A 22,535-nucleotide genomic window follows, 5' to 3' on the forward strand; every position below is an offset into this window, starting at 1 on the left:
CAGGCAATGCCGGGGTGGGGAGGTATGACGCAGATGATGCCGCAGATGATACAACAGATGATGGGGATGATGCCGGTATGGCAGAGAGGGATGCAGCCCGGGATGCAGGGGTCACCGGGGAGGGGGGACACGGTCTATTGTCCCACACTTGACTTTTTGACGACTTCGTCTCACACATCGACTCCAGTGGAGACGCAGTTCATTGGGGATGACCGTTTCTCATTACATGAGCTGGGGATCGATATCGGGGAGGCCAACACTACCGTTCCAGCGGGGGAGTAGGGGGGGTCGGGCCGCGCCGAAGAAGAAGAAGAGCAGGGGGAAGAGCAAAGTGGTCGGCGAGTCGTCGCAGCCGGCTGTTGACGACACCACCACACGGAGGAAGTGGACGGAAGAGGAGTACGTCGCCCCCTGGCCAAGGCGTGGTTGTTGGTTTGCGACGATCCGCTGGTTGCGAACAACCAGCGGATCGTCAACATGTGGGCTAAGATTAGAGCAGCCTACAAGAGGAACTGCCCGCACGGAAAGGACTACACCGGGGAGGAGTGCCGGAAGGGGTGGGAACGCATCGGGGTCGCGGTCGGCCGATTTTCGGGGTTGTACGCCAACGCCCTCCGCATGAGGAGTAGTAATCGGACTGAGGAGGACTGCCGGAGGATAGCGGAGAGTTTGTTCCCCGTGCCGGGGAAATATAAGGAGTTCACCTACTGGAACTGCTATCTGGTGCTGAAGGACTTCGAGAAGTTCCGGGCGGGGGTCGACGCTGGGTGGCCGAAGAAGCAGAAGCTGAACTATTCCGGCGATTAAGCGGCAGCAGCGGCGGTTCCCACGACCTCCCCCCGGATGCTGAGGAGTTTCCGTCCCCTCCATCGTTTGCTCGCCGCACTCGCCCGGTTGGCCAAAAGCGGGCGCAACGAACAGCGAGGGGATCCTCCCCCTATCACCCCAGGAGGTCCAGTCGGCACCCCCCACCCGCGTACACCTTATTCTCGCGTCAAAAAACGCGGGAACAGATGTACAAGGTCTTCCAAGATTGGAGGGCCGCAACTGACCCCACGGAGAAGAGGTTTCTTCACTCGATGTTCGAGAGCATGCGGGTCGATTTGGATGCCGCGAGGGCACAAATGGGGGGCTCAGACGCGGGCTCAGATGCCACCGGTGTGGAGGTCCCGGGTGGCAGCGGCAACGGCGGCGGCGACGGCGATGAGGAGTAGAGAGAGGCGGGGCTCGTGTGTGGAAGCCCATTTTTTTTTATTATGTCCTTTTTTTTAATCTATGTAGTACCTTTTTTTATTTAAATGAAATGAATGAATTTTCCCGTATATGTCTCGTAAATTTAATTCTGTAATTTATCGTAAATTTAATTCCGTAAATATGGTTGTTTTTGAATTATTTTTATTGCGGCTAACCTTAGGCTAATCTATTTGATTAAAATGATGACGTGGCAGGTGAATTTTTAGTGCTGATGACATAGTAGAGAGAGAGTGGCTAGCCTGTGGCTGACCTATGGCTGGTCTATTGCCACTGTGGATGCTCTTACATAACCAATGTGGGAGACTTTAAATCAACTAGAAAACTGAAAATCTAAGAAGTCGATGGGAAATTTTAAATCAAACACTTTCAAAGATATAGTACTATGAATCAAGGGAAATTATCTGTACTATTTTTTATCTATCTAGGCTAATCTTTAATGGTAAAATCCCTCTAGAATTTTAAACACAAAAAAGGACAGGATTTGGATTGTGGCTACCATTAGTAACTAAGTTAATGTTTTCAACTGTAGGACAAGCTAATGTTTGAAGCCAATCTCTATACCTTGTCAATACTACTAAGTATAGTTGATTGTGTGTGTAGCATGAAGAAAGAGTGGTGGCTACAGCCTACTGCATTTGTTGAGAAAATGATGGATGTATACGTCTCCTCCATCAACACATCAATACTACTGGATTTTGATGAAGGACTGAAGATGATGAATTCCGAATGAAGATCATTTGTGAATTCTCTGGCCAAGAAAGACTTTGCATTCACATATCAGCCCTCCCTGAAAATTCTCCCAAGAGATTTGTTGCTATTATTTTTTCGATTGGCTTCAATACGATTGGAGTGTGATATTGAAGAAGCTGGAAGCCGGGGGTCCTTCCTAGATCCCTCATCGTTGCTCTGCCTCACCCTCAAGCCTATTCGTTATAACCGGTTTAACCTTGGATTGGCCCGATATAAATGAACTTCCCGAAATGGAAAAACTACTCAACTATAAAGGAATGAAGAGAGTACCACCTAACATAATAAAATACTCCTTCCGGTCCCCCAATAGAAGTCTTATTTTGCCATTTTTATCTGGTCCACATTAGAAATCTCATTTTACTTTTATTATTTTTAGCAAGTGGACCACACATTTCACTAACTCACTCTCCTCACTATTTATTACTCCCTCCGTCTCATTTTAGGAGTCCCGATTTACCATTTTTGGATGTCCCACTTTAGGAGTCCCGGTTGAAATATTCCATAAATGGTATTAGGCCCCACATTCCACTAACATTTTCCCACTCACATTTTATTATAAAACTAATATAAAAAAGTAGGACCCACATTCCATTATCTTTTTTCACCTATATTCCTTTGTATTTCTTAAAACCCGTGCCGAACTCAACTGGGACTCCTAAAGTGAGACGGAGGGAGTATAAAATTAATACACCCTTCGTCTTATAATAAATGACATATTTGGGTAGTGACACGAAATTTTAGGAGATGTTGTTTTATGTGTTGATTAAGTGGAGAAATAAATAATAGTACCAAGATAGAGATTTATATATGGACATTTCTAATTATTTGATATTATAGTTAAGCTTAACTCAAAACTCAATATAAGACAAGGACACTCTTCAATCTTACCAAAATTATTATAACTTTAACCATGTTTATGTAACCCACCAATTTGTCTAGTTAAGCCATGTTATTTAATATACTATACAAATTTTGATAATTTCTTTTCCATCAAACAACAACGAAAAAAAAAATCATATATTTGCATATCTTGACACGAAGCTTGTATTTCTTATATTATTTTACATATATGCTTATATCCCATCTTTTTTATAAACGAGTATTGTAATATGAAAGGAAACTTTTTTCATAAAAGAAATGTGACATCTTTTATTAGACAAACTAAAAAGTAAAATGTAACATCTATTATGAGATAATATTAAATATATAAAAATAGATTCTCGTTCCACGAACTTTTTCTATCACTTTCAGTTAAAAAGTCAAATATTTTTTTTTTAAATGAAAAAAAGTTATAGATAGAGTAAAAGATATTATTGCTAATTCTTTAGGTTCTCATAGATGATCGAATGAAAGAGTTGACAATTTAAACATGTGAGCATGTGTTTGACTTTGATTTTGGCATACTAAGTCCATATAACATGTTAAATGTGTAATGGTGCTATATTTATAATTAATTTCGATGGATTTGTTGTTGCCACGTTATAGCATCCCCAAGGGGAGAGAATGATGCTATATTTGTTTAATGTCGATGGGCTTGTTGTTGTCGCGTTAGAGCATCTCCAAAGGGAGAAAATGATGCTATATTTAAAATTAATGTCGATGGATTTGTTGTTGTCACGTTAGAGCATCTCCAACAGAAGAGGTAGGTGGAGAGATAAAATCATATAATTATCATATTTCCTATAGAAAATTATTCTCCAATGGAAGAGATATTTGAGAAGATATTAAACATTTTTTTCATTTTGAAGAGATATCTTTACCTCTCCATTCATTGATGGAGAGGTTAAATCGTATAACTACCATATTTGTCATCTTTTCATGAAAAATCATTCTCCAATGGAAAAGTTACTATTTGAGAAAGTATTACTGCATTATATATTTTTTAATGTATTTTGTATTATTATTTATTTTTTTAAAAATGATTTACCTTTTTATATAAATTTTTCCTTTGAAATGTGTTACTTTTTGGAATGGTATACTTCATTTTTTGAGAAGATAAATAAATGATATACCTCTTTTATTTACCTTTATTTGTTGGCGATGCTAATCTATTTTTATGTAAAATGGAGAAAAATGTATTAACTGCATTATACGCTCTAGATCATATCCTTGTGTTATCTGCATTGAGTCAAGGGCCAAGAGGTATTCGTTTGAACTCATAATAAAGTTAGTACTAATGAGTGTCGTGCCACCAAACTCTCAAACTCTATTATTACTATTCCTAATATTAAACTAATTTTGGCTCTATTAATTTATTAAAACTCAACTATCATACCTATAAAAACGTCTCCAAAATATAGATCAATTTTGAAATGACAAAAATTTTAATAAATAATTGGTAAAGTAAAAGATAGATGAAAATAAAAATAATTGTATTATTGTTAGTAAAGTATGAGACTCACCTTATTAGACAAAATTTTTTTCCTTATTTACAAATTGTCTAATTTTAAAGGGATGACTAAAATGTAAAACTAGCCTATTTTTAAGGACGGTTCAAAATGGTAAAGCTAATTTTTTTTAAGGGAATGAAAGAGTATCAAATAAGATGTTATATTGCCAAGAAAATTAAAATTTTATTAAAATATATGTGAAATAGTCATACTACTATTATTGTGATTATTTGTTTGTTGCCAAATTTATTAAGAAAGGGTTGACAATTAAAGACGTGCGAGCATGCGATTGACATTGCTTTTGGGCCTTGGCATACCAGATCAATAAAATTAAATTAATGTCTCTAATTAATTAATATTGATGAGTTGGTTGCAACATCCTTGACACCTTGTTAATTCAGCCAGCCTAAACTTTATTTCTATCATTTATACTCCATTTTGAAACTAGTTTTGCCAAAGCAACGATTATACCTTCAAAAAGCACCCTAAAGAGGCCCCCCAGCGCCTCCTGCAGGCCGTCACTGTCGGCCGGCACACAGCCAAGCCAAGTATCCGACAGGCAGCCGGACCGGTATGCCGCTCTCTCACCGCTCTTTTCAGTCTTTCATTGTTCTAAATTTTATTAAAACTGAAATTGAAATAATCATGCATGTGTATAATATTAGAGATTATATTTATAGGTGCAAGAATTTAGGATATGCAATTATTGTTTATTTTTGTTTTGAAAGTACTCGTAGTAGGAATGCAGCATGGTTAAACTAAAATCAGTGGTTAGTGGTTACCAACCAATAATCGAATGGTCGACTTCGGTTTAAAACCATTGACCAAGGTTCTAGTCAAATTGTGACTGGATACCCCAAACTATGAAACTAGCTTGTCTGTCCACAAAAACTATCAAATTATGAAACTAGCTTCAGACATTAAGATAATTAATTTGATAAATCTTTTAGTAGTGTAGTATGAGATCCTTTAGGTGATCCTTACCAATGAGGGAGGCATTTGCCCTCTAGCTTCCATGTGGCTCTGCTGATGCTCCTAATAGGCTAGTCTTTAAGACGACTTCTCACTTCTCAAGTTTGGTATGTAACACACTATGCATGAGGTACTTTGTCGTATGTGGATTTTTGGTTTTTATATATAGGGCAAATTGTTAAAAAAAAAGAGTGAACTACAAAAATAGTCTCTGGACTATACGTTTATCTCGTCATTAGTCTCTGGACTTTCAAATATCCCCAGACAACCCTGTACTAAGCATTTATCTCGAAAATAGTAATTTTTTCACTGTTTCGTGACGAAAATACCCTTTTGGGAGGCTTTGGGAGGTTTAGGCAATTTGGTCTTTTTACATTTTAAATCTGATATTATTTCAAAATTATCATTCTTCTTCCTTTTGTCATCCTTCACTTTGTTTCTTTATTTCAATATTAGATTTAATTTTATAAAATTAAATTTTAAATTTCAATTTTTAAATATCAATAAATTTTTTTAATTAAAACTATTAATTCATGGACACTATAAATATTGATTAAAACTATTATTTTTTGTTATTTAATATAATATTCAGCTGAATTAAAGAAGTACAGATTAATCATGATGGAAAAATAAGAGCTATTCTATTTAGCCTTCGTTCGGTTGTTATAATTGCTTGTGATTAAATATTATGAAGTTGACTAAAAATTTGATATAGGAGAATTTTTGTTGAAAATTTCTAGTTAATTTTGATTGTTTTCAAATTAATAAACGAAAATTATATTAGTCTTACATTAGATGCATATTTATTTCAGAATAAATTGTGTTATATGATCTATTCATGATTAAAACTACTCCCTTCGTCTCATTAAAGATGACTCACTTTCCTTTTTGGTTTGTCCCAACCAAGATGACACATTACTTAAAATAAAAATCCCTTTATCTCTACTTTATCCCCTATCTCTTACTTTACTCTTTCCATTTAATACACAAAATAAAGTTGCATAAAATCTCGTGCCGCCCAAGAAAGGGGTCATCTTCCTTGGGACGAAGGGAGTATTAAATATTGATTAAAATTAAGGCGTTGTCGTACCTTATTGATTAAATATTAGACACCATCAAATATTGATTAAAACTATTAATTTATTATTTAATAGTAATTTTAATAATTAAAATTTTTTATTGATATTTAAAAATCGAAATTTAAAATTTAATTTTATAAAATTAAATCTAATATTGAAATAAAGAAACAAAGTGAAGGATGACAAAAGGAATAAGAATGAAAATGTTGAAATAATATCAAATTTAGTACATCACTGAAATAATATCAGATTTAAAATGTAAAATGACCAAATTGCCAAATCCCCCAAAATTCCACAAAAGGGTATTTTCGTCACGAAACAGTGAAAATGGACCATTTTCAAGATAAACGCTTAGTCCATAGTGGTTTGGGGATATTTTGAAAGTCCAGGGACTAATGACGAGATAAACGCGTAGTCCATGGACTATTTTTGTAGTCCACTCTAAAAAAAATTACGTAAGTTGATTAAATTCTGGCCGATCCCGCAAAATTTTAAAAATAATCAATTATATTATATTTTTGACATTTTTTTCAATTATCCAATTGATTAAGATCGGAGAAAATCCATAACTTTAATACTACCTCAGTAGAAAAAAATTGGACAAAGCTGAATGACAAGGATTTTAATACACAATTTGTAAAGTAAGAGAGAAAGAAGAAAAAAGATGGTGGAAATAGTATTAGTGGATTATGAGGTCCACATTTAGATTGATGTGTAGGGTTATTATTTGCTTAAAACTTCTCATATTAGGATTGGTCTAATTTTGGTGGACGACTCAAACTGATAAAATTAGTCTATTTGTTTTGGACGAAGTTACTATAAAAAATTAGACTTAAGTATTTTTACTTTCAAATCATACATAATTTCTCCTCAAATTTGAGAAAATTGTCAAAAAAATTACGATATACATTAACTAGAATTTAATTAACTTCATACTATTTTTTTTTTTACAATTTGCCCTTTAATATATTACTCCTCTTACATGACTATTTAAAATCATTAAATATATCCGTATCACTAGCTAAGTAGCAAGTTCATCTAAACATTTCCGAAGTTTTTTAGGCAATCTTGATCAACATTCTCGAACAATAATGTCCATGCTTCTTTATCAAGGTCCTAGATATAATCCCTCCAAATTCGTTGGGAATATTTTGTTCAATATTCTCAACACTATAGGAGCATTTGAAAGCTAATCTATAATAGGACAAGTTAAAAGCTCTTATCTGACTTTAATCGTATGTTTACTATATATGTTAATCTTGGTGAATGACCCGTGTTATTAAACCATCATACCGATAGGTTAAGCATTAACTTTATGAATTGGACCTAAACAGTGGGATGATTGGTGCATACATATTATAATTAAGGCTATTTAAACTTAATATAGCATCTATCTTTTGTATCATAAATAAATTAATATAACATAAATTCTTTAAAATCTCAACAAAAAGATATAAGTATATCATTTAAATTTGTGTTGACATATTAATATCGTCATATTAATACTTTTAATATAAGTACTTGATAAGTTAGCCATATAAGAAAAGTTAATAATGAATAGCACCCATGCAGGGTAGTGATAAAATGCAAACTCATATAGGTACAAATTCCAAACTTTTCAACACAACGTCAACACAATGTCAACACAGTGTAAAATTTTAAGATTTTGATGTCAACACAACATCAATACAATGTCAACACAACATCAACCGTTGACATTGTGTTGACATTTTTTATTGCTATTATTTTATTATCTGTTAATATTTACTAATGGTCCAGATCATAGTTTGAAGTTTGTATAATATTTAGAGTTTGCATTTGATCACATCCTCAGCAATGTGTATACATGTTGTCCTACCACACCTTAATATAAATAGTCCTCCAAAATATATATCTTTACACGATTCTTCATTTGAGTATGCCTTCTCGGCAAATTTTTAGCATCATTATTGAACAATGATGTTCATGCTTCTTTATCACAAAGTTCTAGATAATTTTCCAGAGTCGGCGGAGATATAGGTGCAATATTGATATCTTTACATGATTATTCTTCATTTCAGTTTACTTCTCAAAATATTCTTCAAGTACTGCAATATTGACATATAATGATATTTTACTTTTGTGTTTTGCTTAATCTTCAAGCTTGTAGACTTGGTGATTTCTCATTTTTTTTATAGAATCCGCAAAATTTGTAGTAGTTTCAGCAGCTTGGTCATTTCTTGCACGATCGTCATTCGACGTCTATGTGCTTACTCTGAATCATTTCTAACACCCAACTCTTGCTCTTATTTCAATTTCTTCATTGTTTCCTATTGTTTCCATTAGCTTCTCAAGACTCTTGAATCTCCTCTTCTGGATTTTAGCTGCTTTAGCTTTCTTTCTTGTCTGGACCAACAATTAGTATGCCATATACATACTTTGTTTCCCTGATTGAATTAGACACAACTGTCGTATTTGGACTTCTCAAATCCAATCATTTTCATGAACTGAGAACCCCTTTGGCAGATCTATGTAGATTGCTTCCTCCGAATCCCCATGTGGAAAGGCCATTTTAACATCCAGTTGTTCCAATTCCCAGTCATTTCTTGCAACAACATCTAGCAGTATCTTGTGTGAATCCTCATTGAGGCAATGATTGAGGCATGTTTTACAAATAGAGAGAACACCTAATTGTACTCAATTCTCTCTACTTGTGTGAATCCTTTGGCCACAAGCCTTGTCTTAAACCTGATCTGATTTCCAGCTTCCACCTTATTCTTGAAAATCCACTTGCAACTAATGGTTTTATGTGAGCTTGGCTTCTTAACCAAAATCCAGGTCTTGTTCTTCAAGAGATTCAATCTCTTCTATCATTGCTTCATCCAATGTTCACTTTCATTTGATTCCATGACTCCCTTAAAATTTGAAGGCTCAGAGTATTCTATACTTTCTGCAATGCACAATGCATACAGAACATACTCAGTGAGACTGTATTTTGAAGATGGTTCCAAATTTCTTAGCCAACATGTAGTTCTTCAAATTATCATCAACATTCCCTGGTCCATGGCTTTCATTTGCTTCATTTTAATGAGCTTTAGATACACTCACTGACACCACAGGATCTTATTCTCCACCTCCACCTGAATCAATTTCTCTGATTCTACACCTTTTTGCTTCAAGTTGCTTTCCGGGGATGGCATTCAATTTTCTTCAAATTGCACATCTCTACTGATTACAACTCTCTGCTTGTTTGGTTCTATGCACCATAATTTGTATCCCTTAACACCCTTTTGATAGCCTATAAACACACATCTCATAGCCCTAGCTTCCAATTTGCTTTGACTGACATAAGCATAGGCTATGCAACCAAAAGTTCTCATGTTTGAGTAATCTCCATTCTTCCCATACCACTTACTATTTGGAGTTTCAAATAAAATTGTTGATGACTCATATTGATCAGTACAGAAGCCATAACCATCTCCCCAGAACTTCTTTGGCAATTCAAAACTAAACAACATGCCCCTAACTCTCTTTAAAATTGTTCTATTCATGCTTTCAGCCACACTATTTTGTTGTGGGTTGCAAGGAGCTTTCCTATTCCTTCTAAACCCCTTATCTCCACAATATGTATCAAATTCTTGGCTCAAGAACTCAAGGCCATTGGCAGTTCTCAAATACTTCAAAGAGCAGCCCTTCTCTACCTCTACTTCTTTGCACCATTCTTTGAACTTAGTGAAAGTTTCATACTTTTCTTTCAAGATAATAATGCATAATTTTCTGGAAAAGTCACCAATGATGGATAGGATGTACTTACCTCCTCCTGTGATTGTTGGTCTTGCCGGTCCCACAAGTCAGTGTGAGCATAGTCCAAAGGAGCTAATGAAGTATGAATTATTCCCTTTGGATATGTGAGTTTCTTTTTTGCTCTGCATGCACTCCTCACATGTTCCCAACTTCTCTAACTAATTCTCAAACTTTATCGGTTCTCTCTTTGCCAACTTTTTCTCATCCCATTTTCACCAAGATGCCCAAGCCTAAAGTGTCAGGTCCTGAGGTCCAACTTTTGGGCTGCATTTTGTTCCCAGAAACTACTTCAACAACAAGATAATATAAGTTGTTCCTCCTTTCAGCCATCATGATTGTTTTCTCATTCTTTATGACTTTCACAACTCCTTGACAAGACATCAAAGAGAATCCTTTTGTTTCTAGTGCACCAAATGACACCAAATTCCTCTTGATTTCTGGGATGTACCTGACCTTAGTGTGCTATTTCATTGATCCATCATGTATCTTGAACAATATGTTTCCAATACCTCGGCACTACATATCTGATTATTCCCTAGCAGCACTGAGCCCTTGCATTCTGCCAGACCAGTAAACCACTCATCGACAGGGCATATGTGGAAACTAAAGCCTAAGTCCATGTTCCAGAGAGTTTCTTCATAGTGTTCTGTCACATTCATGATTTGAAGGACTTCAATCCCTTCCACACAATCAATGGTGTTCTTCATACTTTCTTGGTTTGTTTGCTTCCTCTTCCAAGAATAACAGTTCTCCTTCAAGTGTTCAGGCTTCTTGCAATAATGGCAAGACCTGGTTTCCTTTTCACCTTCTTAATTTTCTTTATGTGTTGAAGATAGTTTTGACCCTCCAAATTTCTTTTAGAAAGGTTTCTTGCTCTTTGCACTCTAAATATTCAAACTCTCTGTTAAATGATCAACTACCTTTTCACCTTGCTTCTGGAGCTCTTTGCATTCCGAAGCTGATTTTACTTCTTCTAGAGATATTGAGCTCCCTTCCATAGAGCATCACATCCTTCATTTTCTCAAAGGATTTTGGCATAGCATTCAGCGGGATTATCGCTTTATCCTCATTTTCTCATTTGACATCGATATTCTCCAAGTTATCAATGGACTTATTAAACACCTCTAGTTGCTCATCAATGCCCTTCTCATCACTGATAGGCCTTCAGAAAGAAGTACAATAAAGCCACGAATCCTGTTAATAGGCCTTCAGAAAGAAGTATGATAAAGCCTTAGTCCAAGATTATATTATTAATAAGAATTCAGTTATATTGTTACATAGGAATTCAATTATATTAATAAAACAAAAAGGATCTAATTGTTCGTCTTACATACAGCTCTCGCAGTGAAGAGTGATATCGATCACCTATCCAAATCCAAAATATTCGATTGAGTTCCGAATCGCATAAACCTAAACAGTACATGTAGAGTCTAGTGAAAATGGGAGATGCTATTATTTCAGTAGTGGTGGAGAGAGTCGCAACTATATTAAATCAGATTCGGTGTGAAGTCAATTTGATCAGAGGCGTTGAGAAGGAGCTTTCCGATCTTTCCGACAAGCTTAAGACAATCACAGACGTGTTAGATGATGCAGCAAAGAGAGGAGTGAACGATCATAGCATCAAAAGTTGGTTGAAGAAACTCGAAAACACGGCTTATGAGATGGACGACATTTTGGATGAATGGAACTACTCTCTTCTCAAATATAAGATGGGAGCTTCTGATGAGCCTGAGCCTCAACCTGAGCAAAAGACAGGATGCTCCTTCATCCCATCTCCATCTTTATATTTTAAGAAACTTTCTGATCGTCATAGCACTGCCAATAAAATTGATAATGTGAAAGCCAAGCTTGCTCAAATTTTAAAGGAGATGGATAACTTCAAATTTGTGATGATGCATAATGGTGGTCTAGCCAACTCTGAGCCTGCAACTAATCCCGAGTCCAAACCCTGGCGAGAACAATCCACACATGTGATTGACTTGACGAAAGTTTATGGGTTGGACATACACAGCAAAGAGAATGACATAGTGAGCAAACTGATGCGAACCGATGGTGATACCCAAATTCTATCTATAGTTGGGACCGGGGGAATTGGGAAAACAACTCTGGCAAAAGTTGTTTATAATGATACTCGAGTGCAGGGTTGTCATGCGTTAAGAATATGGATTTCTGTTTCTAATCACTTTGATATGGCTGGGATTGCCAAAGGAATTTTAGACAGTGTGGGAACCCCGATTCCTCCAAATACGAACCAGTTGGCGCTGATATTACAAAAACTACAAGAATCCGTATCGGGACAAAAGTTTCTTCTTGTCCTTGATGATGTTTGGACAGAAGACGAAAGCAAATGGAACGACCTAAAAATTAGTCTCCAATGTGCAACAGGTAGTACAATTCTCGTGACAACAAGAAATGAAATGGTAGCTAAGATGATGGGTACATTGAACGAAAATATGTATCGCCCAAATATTCTCAGTAAAAACGAATGTTGGTCATTATTGTGTGACACATCTCTTCCAAAAAAGAGTGAGGAGGAACGTAAAGAATTTGTGGAGACTGGGGAGAAAATAGCTATCAAGTGCAAGGGATTGCCTCTTGCTGCAGTTGTTTTGGGAAGACTTTTGCAGTTCAAAGATCTGGAAGGGTGGGAACATGTAGAGAAGAGTGAAATATGGCAATTGGAAAATGCGCAAGTAGATATTTTTTCGCATTTGGTTTTAAGCTACAACGATTTGTCCCCAACTCTTAAGCGTTGTTTTTCATATTGTGCTGTCTATCCTAAAGGTCACCGAATTCATGTTGAGAGTTTGATAGAAGAATGGATGGCACTAGGTTATCTGGGTCCTGTTAGTGCCAACAGTGGAGTGGAATTGAAAGGTCGAGAGTACTTGAACAGTTTAGCGATGCGTTCTTTGTTTCAAGACATTGAGGAAAGTAAGTCAGGCGAGCAGATAGAATGGTGTAAAATGCATGATATTATACATGATTTTGCTCTATTTATTAGGAAGAATGATGATGGGGCAAGTACTAGTAGTTGTCAAGTTTGTGATTCTTTACTGGTGTCCCATGTCCACGAATATCGGTGTCTATCTTGGGACCACAAACTTCCTGTTAATGAGAGCGAGAGAAGCTTTCATTTTTGTGATTGTTTGAAAAGTCTTAGGGTGTTAAGATTTAAGAGAGGACCTCTTCCAGTGGGAATGAAAATGCTGATTCACTTGAGATGTTTGGATTTTAGTGATATTGCATTGTCAAAGGATGACCTCAAAATCATATGCAGACTTTATTTCTTGCAGACGCTTCTCTTGTCATTGTGCAGCATAACAGAGGTTCCACATGAAATTGGGAATTTGGTGCATTTAAGACGACTTGCCTTGAGTTACAATTACAAATTAAAGGAGTTACCAGAGAGCATACGTAATTTGGTTGAATTACGATCTCTTTCGATAGCATACTGCTTGCTAAAAAAGATTCCCGGAGGAATTGGGAATTTAGTTCAATTAAGACAACTTGACTTGAGTTACAATATCGAATTGCAGGAGTTACCAATGAGCATATATAATTTGGTTGAGTTACGATCTCTTTCCTTATCACACTGCTTTCTAACATATATTCCAGGACAAATTGGGAATTTGGTTCAATTAAGACAACTTGACTTGAGTTGGAATAAAGAATTGAAGTATTTACCAGAAAGCATTGGTTATTTGGTTCAGCTGCAAATGTTGAATATTGAACGCACTGATATCTATTGTTTGCCTCAAGCGATATGTCGGTTAAGATATCTTCGTACACTGGAACTGTGTGTAATCAAAGTGGGACGTCAAGTGGGACGTCAATACAACGAGTTGTTATTTCTGCATTACTTATACGGTCTTCCTATTGAATCTCTAGAACTGGAGATCCACTTGAGTAGTAAGAGAGAAATGGAGGAATTGGTTATGGATGCTAGACATGCAGAATTACTGAAATACCTTCAAGAACTCAAAAGACTCAGCATATCTTTCAAGGGTCGGATGAATGAAAATGATCGGATAGAATCATCATCAATGTGGATGGAGCTACTAAAAGCTCTGAAGCCCCATCGCGAATTGAAGGCACTGAAAATCGATGGATATAGAGGCGCCAGGCTTCTGTCTTGGATGTCATCGCCCTTCAACCTTATAGAAGAGATTGACCTTACTTATTTGAGTGAGGTGTCATCATTGCCGGCTATGGGGAAACTACCTTGCTTGGAAATTCTCAGTATCGAATGTGCGGAGCAATTGAAGTTGGTTGAAAGGGAGTTTTTAGGAATAGGATCTTCATCTGCCTCACGTATTGTTGCTGCATTTCCTAAACTCAGGAAACTGAAATTTTCAAAGTGCAACAGATTGGAGCACTGGGAGGACATAACGGTGGAAGAAGAAGAATCTGCGGCCATCTCCCTCATGCCATGTCTCACAGAGTTGGCTATCACACATTGTGAGAGTTTGAAGAAGCTGCCACATCACCTCTTGCGTAAGACCTCCTTGTCTTTGCGGTTGTTGATTATTTATGGCTCACCAGAGCTAGTAAAAACATACGGAGAGGACAAGGAAGGTTCAACTTGGAGATCCATATCCCAACATAATCCCCAACTTGTACTTCGTAAGTAGTTGTTCTAATGCAAATTTATGTTTTTTCTTGCTTCCAAGTTTGTTTTGCTTTTGCTGAGATTGTATTGATGTTGTGACATGTAATTTTTTTTTCTTTAACTACAAATTTTTATTAGACGGATACTCTTTTTCCTTCGTGGTGTTTTTCCCACTGGGTTTTTTCGCCATGAAGGTTTTAATGAGGTCCGGCCTTGAGTGAACATTCTGTGTTCTCCAAGGTTTAGGTTTTGTTTTTTTATTGCATATTCATTTTGCTTCTCTCAATTGTGTAAAGATTTTAGTAGAGAGCTACTTAAACTGCAGATTGCCGACTCAAAACACTCTCTCTTCTCTCTCAAGCTCCGATTACATGGAGTGCAACCCGGTTACTTAGATATAGATATAAAATTATCCAATGTATATATTATCACGAATTTTTTTAAAAAAACTATTGTTCTACACGAATCAGTTCTAATACAGATGCACAATTGAAACATTATGAACTCAAACTGAAACTCTGCCTCTAACAAGAAATGATGAAATCAACTTCTACCCAATCAAACATTGTTTTAAAAACTTTCTACTTTGACTTTCATCTTCATTCTATAACAGTCTCATTATGTTGCCAAATCAATGCCAGCCTTCGTACTTCAACAAATTCAGGTTAAACAAAAAGAAAAAGTATTTGGAAGGAGGAAAAGAAGAAGATAGCAAACCATGCAAAAAAAAAAAAAAAAAAAAAGCCCATCAAACCTTCCTACTAACATCACCCACGTTCACAAAAGTGCCGCACCATACTTAATGTTTAATGATCTCTTTAATAAATCTCAATAAAAAAAAATAATGATCAACGTTTAATCTCTTCAATTAATAGCAAGCACCTTACTTAATACCATTCTCACCATCATTTGATTGCTCGTCATGTTTGATGAGTAATCATAATATTGTAGACTAGATTATCATATAATTGAGGTGATTAATTATATTCCGTGTTTAGCTTATAGTTTTGTTTAGTACATGGATATTAAGAAATATAAATGTTAGGTCCCTAATACATTTGAAAACGGCTACATGTAATATTTTTTTTATCGAATAGTATATACCCTGATTTAAGGTTGATGAAATTTGATTGTATAATAATTAGTACTCCGGTTAACCTGGTTTAAAATGAAAATTAGGCGTGATAATTCGATTCACTGGTTAACTGAATCAAGTTAAATCAGTAATGTATTCCAAAACCGAAAATAACGGTTACAGGTTCGTTCACGGTTCACATTTTAATTTTCAAAATTTAACTGTATTAAACAAATGAATCAAAATTTAATGGATCAAAAATTTTAATTTTAATTTAATTTTAATTTCTAAGATTAAAAATTCGAATTTTTATTTTAATTCCAGAAATAAAAAACGGCCTTAGCGTTAGGACATGTTACTGTTTGAAGCCAATCTCTATTCCTTTTCAATCAATTATTGGTGATTGTGTGAAGAGGGTGTGGAGGCTACAGCCTACAGTATAGTTGAGAAAATGATGGATGTATACATCTCCTCCATCAAGAAATCAATGCTACTGGACTGAAGATGATGAATTCCGAATGAAGATCATTTGTGAATTCTCTAGCCAAGACTATGCTTGCATTCACATATCAGCCCTCCAACAAAATTCTCCCAAGAGTTTGTTGCTACTACTTTTTCGATTGGCTCAATACGATTGGAATGCGATATTGAAGAAGCTGGAATCTGGGGGTCCTTCCTAGATCCATCATCGTTGCTCTGCCTCTCCCTCAACCCTATTCGGTATAACCGGTTTAACCTTGGATTGGCCCGATGCACGTTACGTACATGTAGTAAATGGCGAAAGTAACAACTAGGAGGTGGCTTCCGGAGTGGTTGCTTTCGAGACACAAAATCACCTGCACATCTTAACCTGATTCTTGAATGGTAGATGCTGTGTGTGTGCTGCAGGTGTTTGATATTTTGGATGCACGAATAGAGTACCGATGTTTTGATGTTTCGGGTTGAGCAAGTTGATGGACCCCTCCTCTTCACCCACTTATATCATGATGGTTATCTGCCATTTCTGCCATTACATGTGCCAATTAAGTTACTTCCCAGATGCTACTACTGTTCCAACTCTCTTTTAATGCTCATAATGTTCTGTTTGGATATCTTTGATGCCAACCATATGCAGCAAGGAAATGAAGGAAATGAAGGAAATGTGTAGTACTAATCATCTTAATTTCATTACAGTAGTAAATATTTAGTGCAACATTGAAATCATTTCTCTGGCTTTTATACATATCCATGAAATCTGCATCTGCATATGTCCTATGTTGGCAGGAGCATCCAATTCTGATGTGACAGAAACTAGATTTCTTGTCCATTTATGTTTATTACTCAGAAATTAGAATACTGTTATTAACAAGAAATTAATATGCTATCAACACTACTAATTACTACTACTATCATTATCTTATCTATGTTACTCCATTGTCCTAAATAATTATGCACAAACAAACATCAAGCTGAATCTTCAGAGAATGCAAAAGAGCAGCTTGATGAGCCTTGTGGGATCACTTTCTTGAAAGGGGCTGCTGGTGGTTTGTGACTCGCCGAGACCGATACGTTCGCCTTCAGCGCATCCGTATCCGACCTTACGGGCTCCAGATTCCGAATCTCTTTCAGCATCGCCACCACGTCTTTCATCATGGGGCGATCATCGGGCCGTGTGCTGAGGCACAGGAAAGCCACAGCCAGCGTCTGCAGCATCTCGTGCATCTGAGGGTCGGCCCTCCCCCTCAGCTTCGGGTCGAGCACATCAAGTGGATCGCGCCTGCTCTGCAGCTGGTCGCGGACCCACTGAACAAGATGTGCTCCCCCGGGCAATGTAGGGTCCAGCGGGTGCCTCCCCGTTAGCACCTCCAGTAGGACCACGCCAAAGCTGTACACATCGCTCTTCTCTGTGATCCTCTGCATTGATGCAAGCTCTGTCAAAAAAGAGACAAATCTGTTAACAATTTGAAACAAAACAAACACTTAATTTACATTCTCACATAACATAAACTGAAATCACATATCACCTGGAGCCATGTAGCCATAGGAGCCAGCCAGATGAGGCCTCTGGCTCTGTTTGGAGTCCGGATCATCGGGCTCGGCGCTGACAAGGCTAGCCAAGCCAAAGTCAGCAAGATATGGCTCCATGTGATGGCCTAACAACACATTCATAGCCTTGACATCCCCGTGCATTATCGGAGGCACGCAGTCGTGATGCAAGTACGCGAGCGCGTGGGCGACACCCAACACGATATCGTACCTAGCCTCCCACCCGGCGCCTCCCTTCCCGGCTCCATGAAGAAGCGAACTCAAACTCCCATTCGGAAGGTAATCATAGAACAACAGTTTCAAATTCTGATTCGACCCCCAACCTAGCAGTCTCACAATGTTCTTATGCCTAATCGAACCCAACGTCCGAATCTCAGACGCGAACGCCCCTGTCTCTTCCGACGACCACATCTTCTTCACCGCAAGACTCTCCCCACCCGGCTCCACCACCACCTTATACACCACCCCCGAGCTCCCCGTCCCGATCACATTCGACGACGTGAGGTTCCTCACTATGTCGTCGATCGAGAACTCCATCTTCTGATAAAACGTCACCTCCCACGAATCCCCCTCCGCGCCTCCCGCGCTGGCCAGGTGAGTCCTGACCAGCACGTAGACGGCCAGCAGCACGAGCACCACGCTCGTGCTGACCAGTATCGCCATGGCCATCTTCATGCTGGCCCCGGCATGCCTCCCGGACCGCCCCAGCCCGTCCGCTGGCGTCACCACCCCGCCCGAGACGTACAGGTCCTCGTTCCCCGCGACGTCGCTCAGCGGGAGCTTCCGGAAGAACTGCGTGTCGGGGAGATCGCCGGAGAAGCCGTTGTAAGACACGTTGAGCGAGACCAGATTCTGGAGGCTCTTGAGATTGTCCAGCTTCCCCGACAGCTTGTTGTGAGAGAGATCAAGAATCCCGAGCTTATCAAGATTCGAAAACTCAGAAGGAATCTCACCGCTAAACTGATTAGAGCTGAGATTTAGAGAGATCTCGAGAGACGAAAGAAGGCCTAATTCCTTTGGGATTTCGCCAGAGAAGCCATTGTTTCCGAGGTCGAGCAGCTGCAGCCGATTGCAGGAGAGAATCTCCGGTGGAATCTTCCCAGAGAGAAGATTCCTCCCGACATTCAGTTTAGTCAACTGAGTAAGGCCACCGATGGTAGGGATGAGTGGGCCCACGAGCCTGTTGTCTGAAATATCCAGAAACTGTAGAGAAGTAGGCAGGGATTGAGGGAGAGGCCCACTCAAGGCATTTGAATGGAGATCAAGAAACTGGAGGCTCTCACACATCGAAATCGAGGGAGGAATCCCACCCACGAGATGATTGCTTCCCATATCAAGAAAGTTGAGATTTCTCAGCTTTCCAATTTCGGAAGGAACAGAGCCTCCCACTTTGTTGCTGCTGATCCTGAATCTGTACAAGCTGCTGCAATTCCCTATATCCGGTGGAATGAACCCGGTCAGGCTATTCGACAGCAGGAGCAGCTTTGTCAGATTCTGCAGTGCGAATATCTGCTTCGGGACCGCACCGTACAGCTGGTTGTACGATACGTCCAGCGCTTGAAGCTCTCCGCAGTCGGAAAGAGACTCCGGTATTGTTCCGGTGAGATTGTTTTTCCACGCGAAGAATAACTGCAAGCGCCTTATCTTTCCGATATCCGATGGAATCTCACCGGAGAGGTAGTTGTTGTCGACCTCCAAATGAGTTAGCTCAGCGCAATTGGTCAGCTCCGGAGGTATGATTCCGGTTAGCTGATTCACGCTGAGCTGGAGCTCTTCGAGCTTCGAGAAGCTTCCGAAGCTCGCTGGAATGATTCCGGTTAGTAAATTCTCTGATAAATCGATCACTTTGAGGTCTCTGCAGTTCCCGAGCTCGGATGGAATAGTTCCGACGATGCTGTTCTGCCATAGGAGTATCGATTCGAGCTTTTTCAGCTGGCCTAAGCTGCGGGGGATCGAAGATGTGATCGAATTCTGATATAGATAGAGGTTCTGGAGCTCGCTGCAGTTTCCGATCTCCTCCGGTATGGGGCCGGAGAGCATGGATGTGTAAATCGCGATGGTTTGGAGATTTTTCAGCTTTCCGATCGACGGCGGGAGGCTGCCGGAGATGCTTGTTTCAGCGAGGCCGAGCACGGTGAGACTGGTGCAATTTCCGATCTCGAGAGGCAATTCGCCCTTGAGATTCTGATTGCCTCCGCTTCTGAACGCTTCGAGCTTGCTCAGCTCTCCGATGCTCGCCGGAATTCCGCCGCTGAGCTGGTTGTCGAAGAGGATCAGCTGCTTCAAGCTCGTGAGATTCCCAATGTCGGAGGGGATGGCGCCGGTGATGAGGTTCGTGTTGAGGATTAAGTGCTGGAGCCTTCCGAGCCGGCATATCTCCGGCGGAATCTCGCCGGAGACGGCGTTGTCGCTGAGGTCGAGGAGGACGAGCTCGCGGTAGTCCCCGAACTGCTTCGGGATGGGGCCGGTGAGGTTGGTGGAGGAGAGGATGAGTGTGTGCAAGGCCCTGAGGGGCTGGAGAGTCGAGGGCAGTGGGCCCCGCAGGTCCACTGCCTTCAGACTTATCCTGACGACGTCGCCGTTGGCGTCGCAGGATATCCCGAGCCAGTTGCACGGGCTCGGGTCGAGGGGGCTCCATGAGGCGAGGGGGGATGTTGAGCCGTTGGCTAAGGCGCTCTTCCATGCGAGCAGGGCAGAGCCCTGCTCGTCGATGGAAGCGCATCCCGGGAAGAGGAGAGGGAGGAGGAGAAGAAGAGGAAGGATTGAGTTTTTGAGAAATGCAGGCATTGCTGCAAGGGTAGAGGAGTTGAGAAGAGTTTGGTGTGGGAGTGTGGAGAGCTAAAGTGAAGAAGGCCATGTTTTTTGTATTATACTAGATGTAAAGCAGAGATCTGGATCCTACACCACTATCAATTTTCTATTGTTATTGTAATTGCCTTAATGGAAATTAAGTGAGGATAGATGGTGATGGAGACACTGAGTTTTTCTTTTTATATTTTATTTATTACTCCCTCCGTCCCAGATAATTTGGGATACTTTGACCCAGCACGGGTTTTAAGAAATCTAATGGAAAGTGAGTTGAAAAAGTTGGTGAGATGTAGGTCCTACTTTTAAAGTATTAGTTTTATAATAAAATGTGAGTAGGAATGAGTTAGTGGAATATGGGGTCCACTACCAAAAATGGTAAAACTGAAGTGGGACAAATTATGTGGGACGGTCCGAAATGGAATACTGAGTCGAATTATCTAGGACGAAGGGAGTAACTATTTCTTCATTCTCTTAAAAATAGAGACTTTAAAAACGACATAAGTTTTAATGTGAAATTGATACAATCCAAGGGAAAGAAAAAAAAAATTGAAGTTGTGTTGTGAAAAAATTTCTAAAATATCTAGTAGAGATTAATTTTATAGAACTGACGAAAATAACAAAAAGAGACCATTTTTTAGTGACAGAGTGAATATTTATTTTTCTATCAATGTACTAGAGCATATCTATTTTATTACTATCTTTTTATTATATTTTTCTTCACTTAATTATAATATAGTGTTCAATAAGGTTTTGTATTGAACAGAAAATGTATCACTTGAAATGAGACAGAGAAATTGTTCATATTTTTATATGCTATGTTTTGGTAGTGATGTGAATGGTTGTCCAGGTGGATAGATTTGGCTCTTCTTCTCTGTTTGAATCATTTCATTGTATGATGTTTCAATACATTGCTTGGAAGTAAGTAGCAACATAAACTGGTGGCCTTTAATTGGCTTTTTATCTGTTATTTTTCATTATAACTTCTTTAAGAATGTCTTTTTCCAGACTTCACATCACATGTTACGGCCTTGCTGGCACTGGCTATGCGCTAACGGTTTTCCTTTCCTTTCATTTTCTCAAGTTTTTTTTGGCTCGAATTTCGTAACTTATTAAACATTCTTACACGCCATGACGGCATACGTTCTTCGAGGTAATTATATGGAGAAGAAAATTTTAATGCACTTAATCAGCACTACAAGAGGAAAAGACCCCTTTAAAATGACTTTGTTAGATGAAAATAGTTACTCCTTCCCTCCGTTATTGGAAGTCTCATTTCTTAATGACACATATTTTAAGAAATATTAAAAAATTGGATAGAAAATAATTATAGTGGAATAAAGATTTCACTTGTATATAGTTTTAGTTTTAAATTAAATGTGAGTGAAGTGAGTTATTAGAAGGTGAGACCATATTACCATTTATGGTAAAAGTGAACCGGAACTCCTATTTACGGACAGACTAAACTCGAAAAACGAGACTCCTATTCGCGGACGGAGGGAGTACTAATTTTTTTTAAAAACTGAAATACTCCTATACTAGTATTATTTATAAATTATTATTGATTTTATTAATTTTAAAATTGAAAGTATATTTGTTTATTATCTCGATAACTTCAAATAAATGAAGAAAAGTACAAATCGAGTTATGTTGTGTGAATTATAAAGTTGATATTTTCAATTTTATATGCTATTGAAGGTGTATTTCAAGTTATATTATCTTGGCATTTTGAAGGATTCCAACTTAAGACACTTGCATTATTTGGATCACCATTCACAACCAACTCCACT

At 38.5% G+C, this 22,535-nt stretch overlaps 2 protein-coding genes across 2 annotated transcripts; one reads left to right on the forward strand and one right to left on the reverse strand.

Moving 5' to 3' along the window:
* Nucleotides 1–4,854: 4,854 nt before the first annotated feature.
* On the forward strand, nucleotides 4,855–15,122 carry LOC125219978 (disease resistance protein RGA2-like). The gene is made up of 2 exons (XM_048122076.1): nucleotides 4,855–4,965; nucleotides 11,565–15,122. The coding sequence occupies exon 2, from the start codon at nucleotides 11,668–11,670 to the stop codon at nucleotides 14,860–14,862; it is 3,195 nt and encodes a 1,064-aa protein (XP_047978033.1). The 5' UTR covers nucleotides 4,855–4,965; nucleotides 11,565–11,667; the 3' UTR covers nucleotides 14,863–15,122.
* Nucleotides 15,123–17,109: 1,987 nt separating this feature from the next.
* LOC125185156 (leucine-rich repeat receptor-like serine/threonine-protein kinase RGI4) lies at nucleotides 17,110–20,740 on the reverse strand. The gene is made up of 2 exons (XM_048081647.1): nucleotides 17,919–20,740; nucleotides 17,110–17,825 (listed from the first exon to the last, which is right to left on the reverse strand). Exons 1-2 carry the CDS (start codon nucleotides 20,725–20,727, stop codon nucleotides 17,359–17,361), a joined length of 3,276 nt encoding a protein of 1,091 aa, XP_047937604.1. The 5' UTR covers nucleotides 20,728–20,740; the 3' UTR covers nucleotides 17,110–17,358.
* Nucleotides 20,741–22,535: the final 1,795 nt, after the last annotated feature.

Source organism: Salvia hispanica, chromosome 4, assembly GCF_023119035.1.
Source record: "Salvia hispanica cultivar TCC Black 2014 chromosome 4, UniMelb_Shisp_WGS_1.0, whole genome shotgun sequence".
NCBI classification, from domain to species: Eukaryota; Viridiplantae; Streptophyta; class Magnoliopsida; order Lamiales; family Lamiaceae; genus Salvia; species Salvia hispanica.

Coding starts and splice junctions, on each gene's coding strand:
- LOC125219978 (XM_048122076.1), top strand. CDS start 11,668: ATGGGAGATGCTATTATTTCAGTAGTGGTGGAGAGAGTCGCAACTATA.
- LOC125185156 (XM_048081647.1), bottom strand. CDS start 20,727: ATGCCTGCATTTCTCAAAAACTCAATCCTTCCTCTTCTTCTCCTCCTC. Junction 17,826..17,918: donor CTATGGCTACATGGCTCCAG/GTGATATGTGAT, acceptor CTTTTTTGACAG/AGCTTGCATCAATGCAGAGG.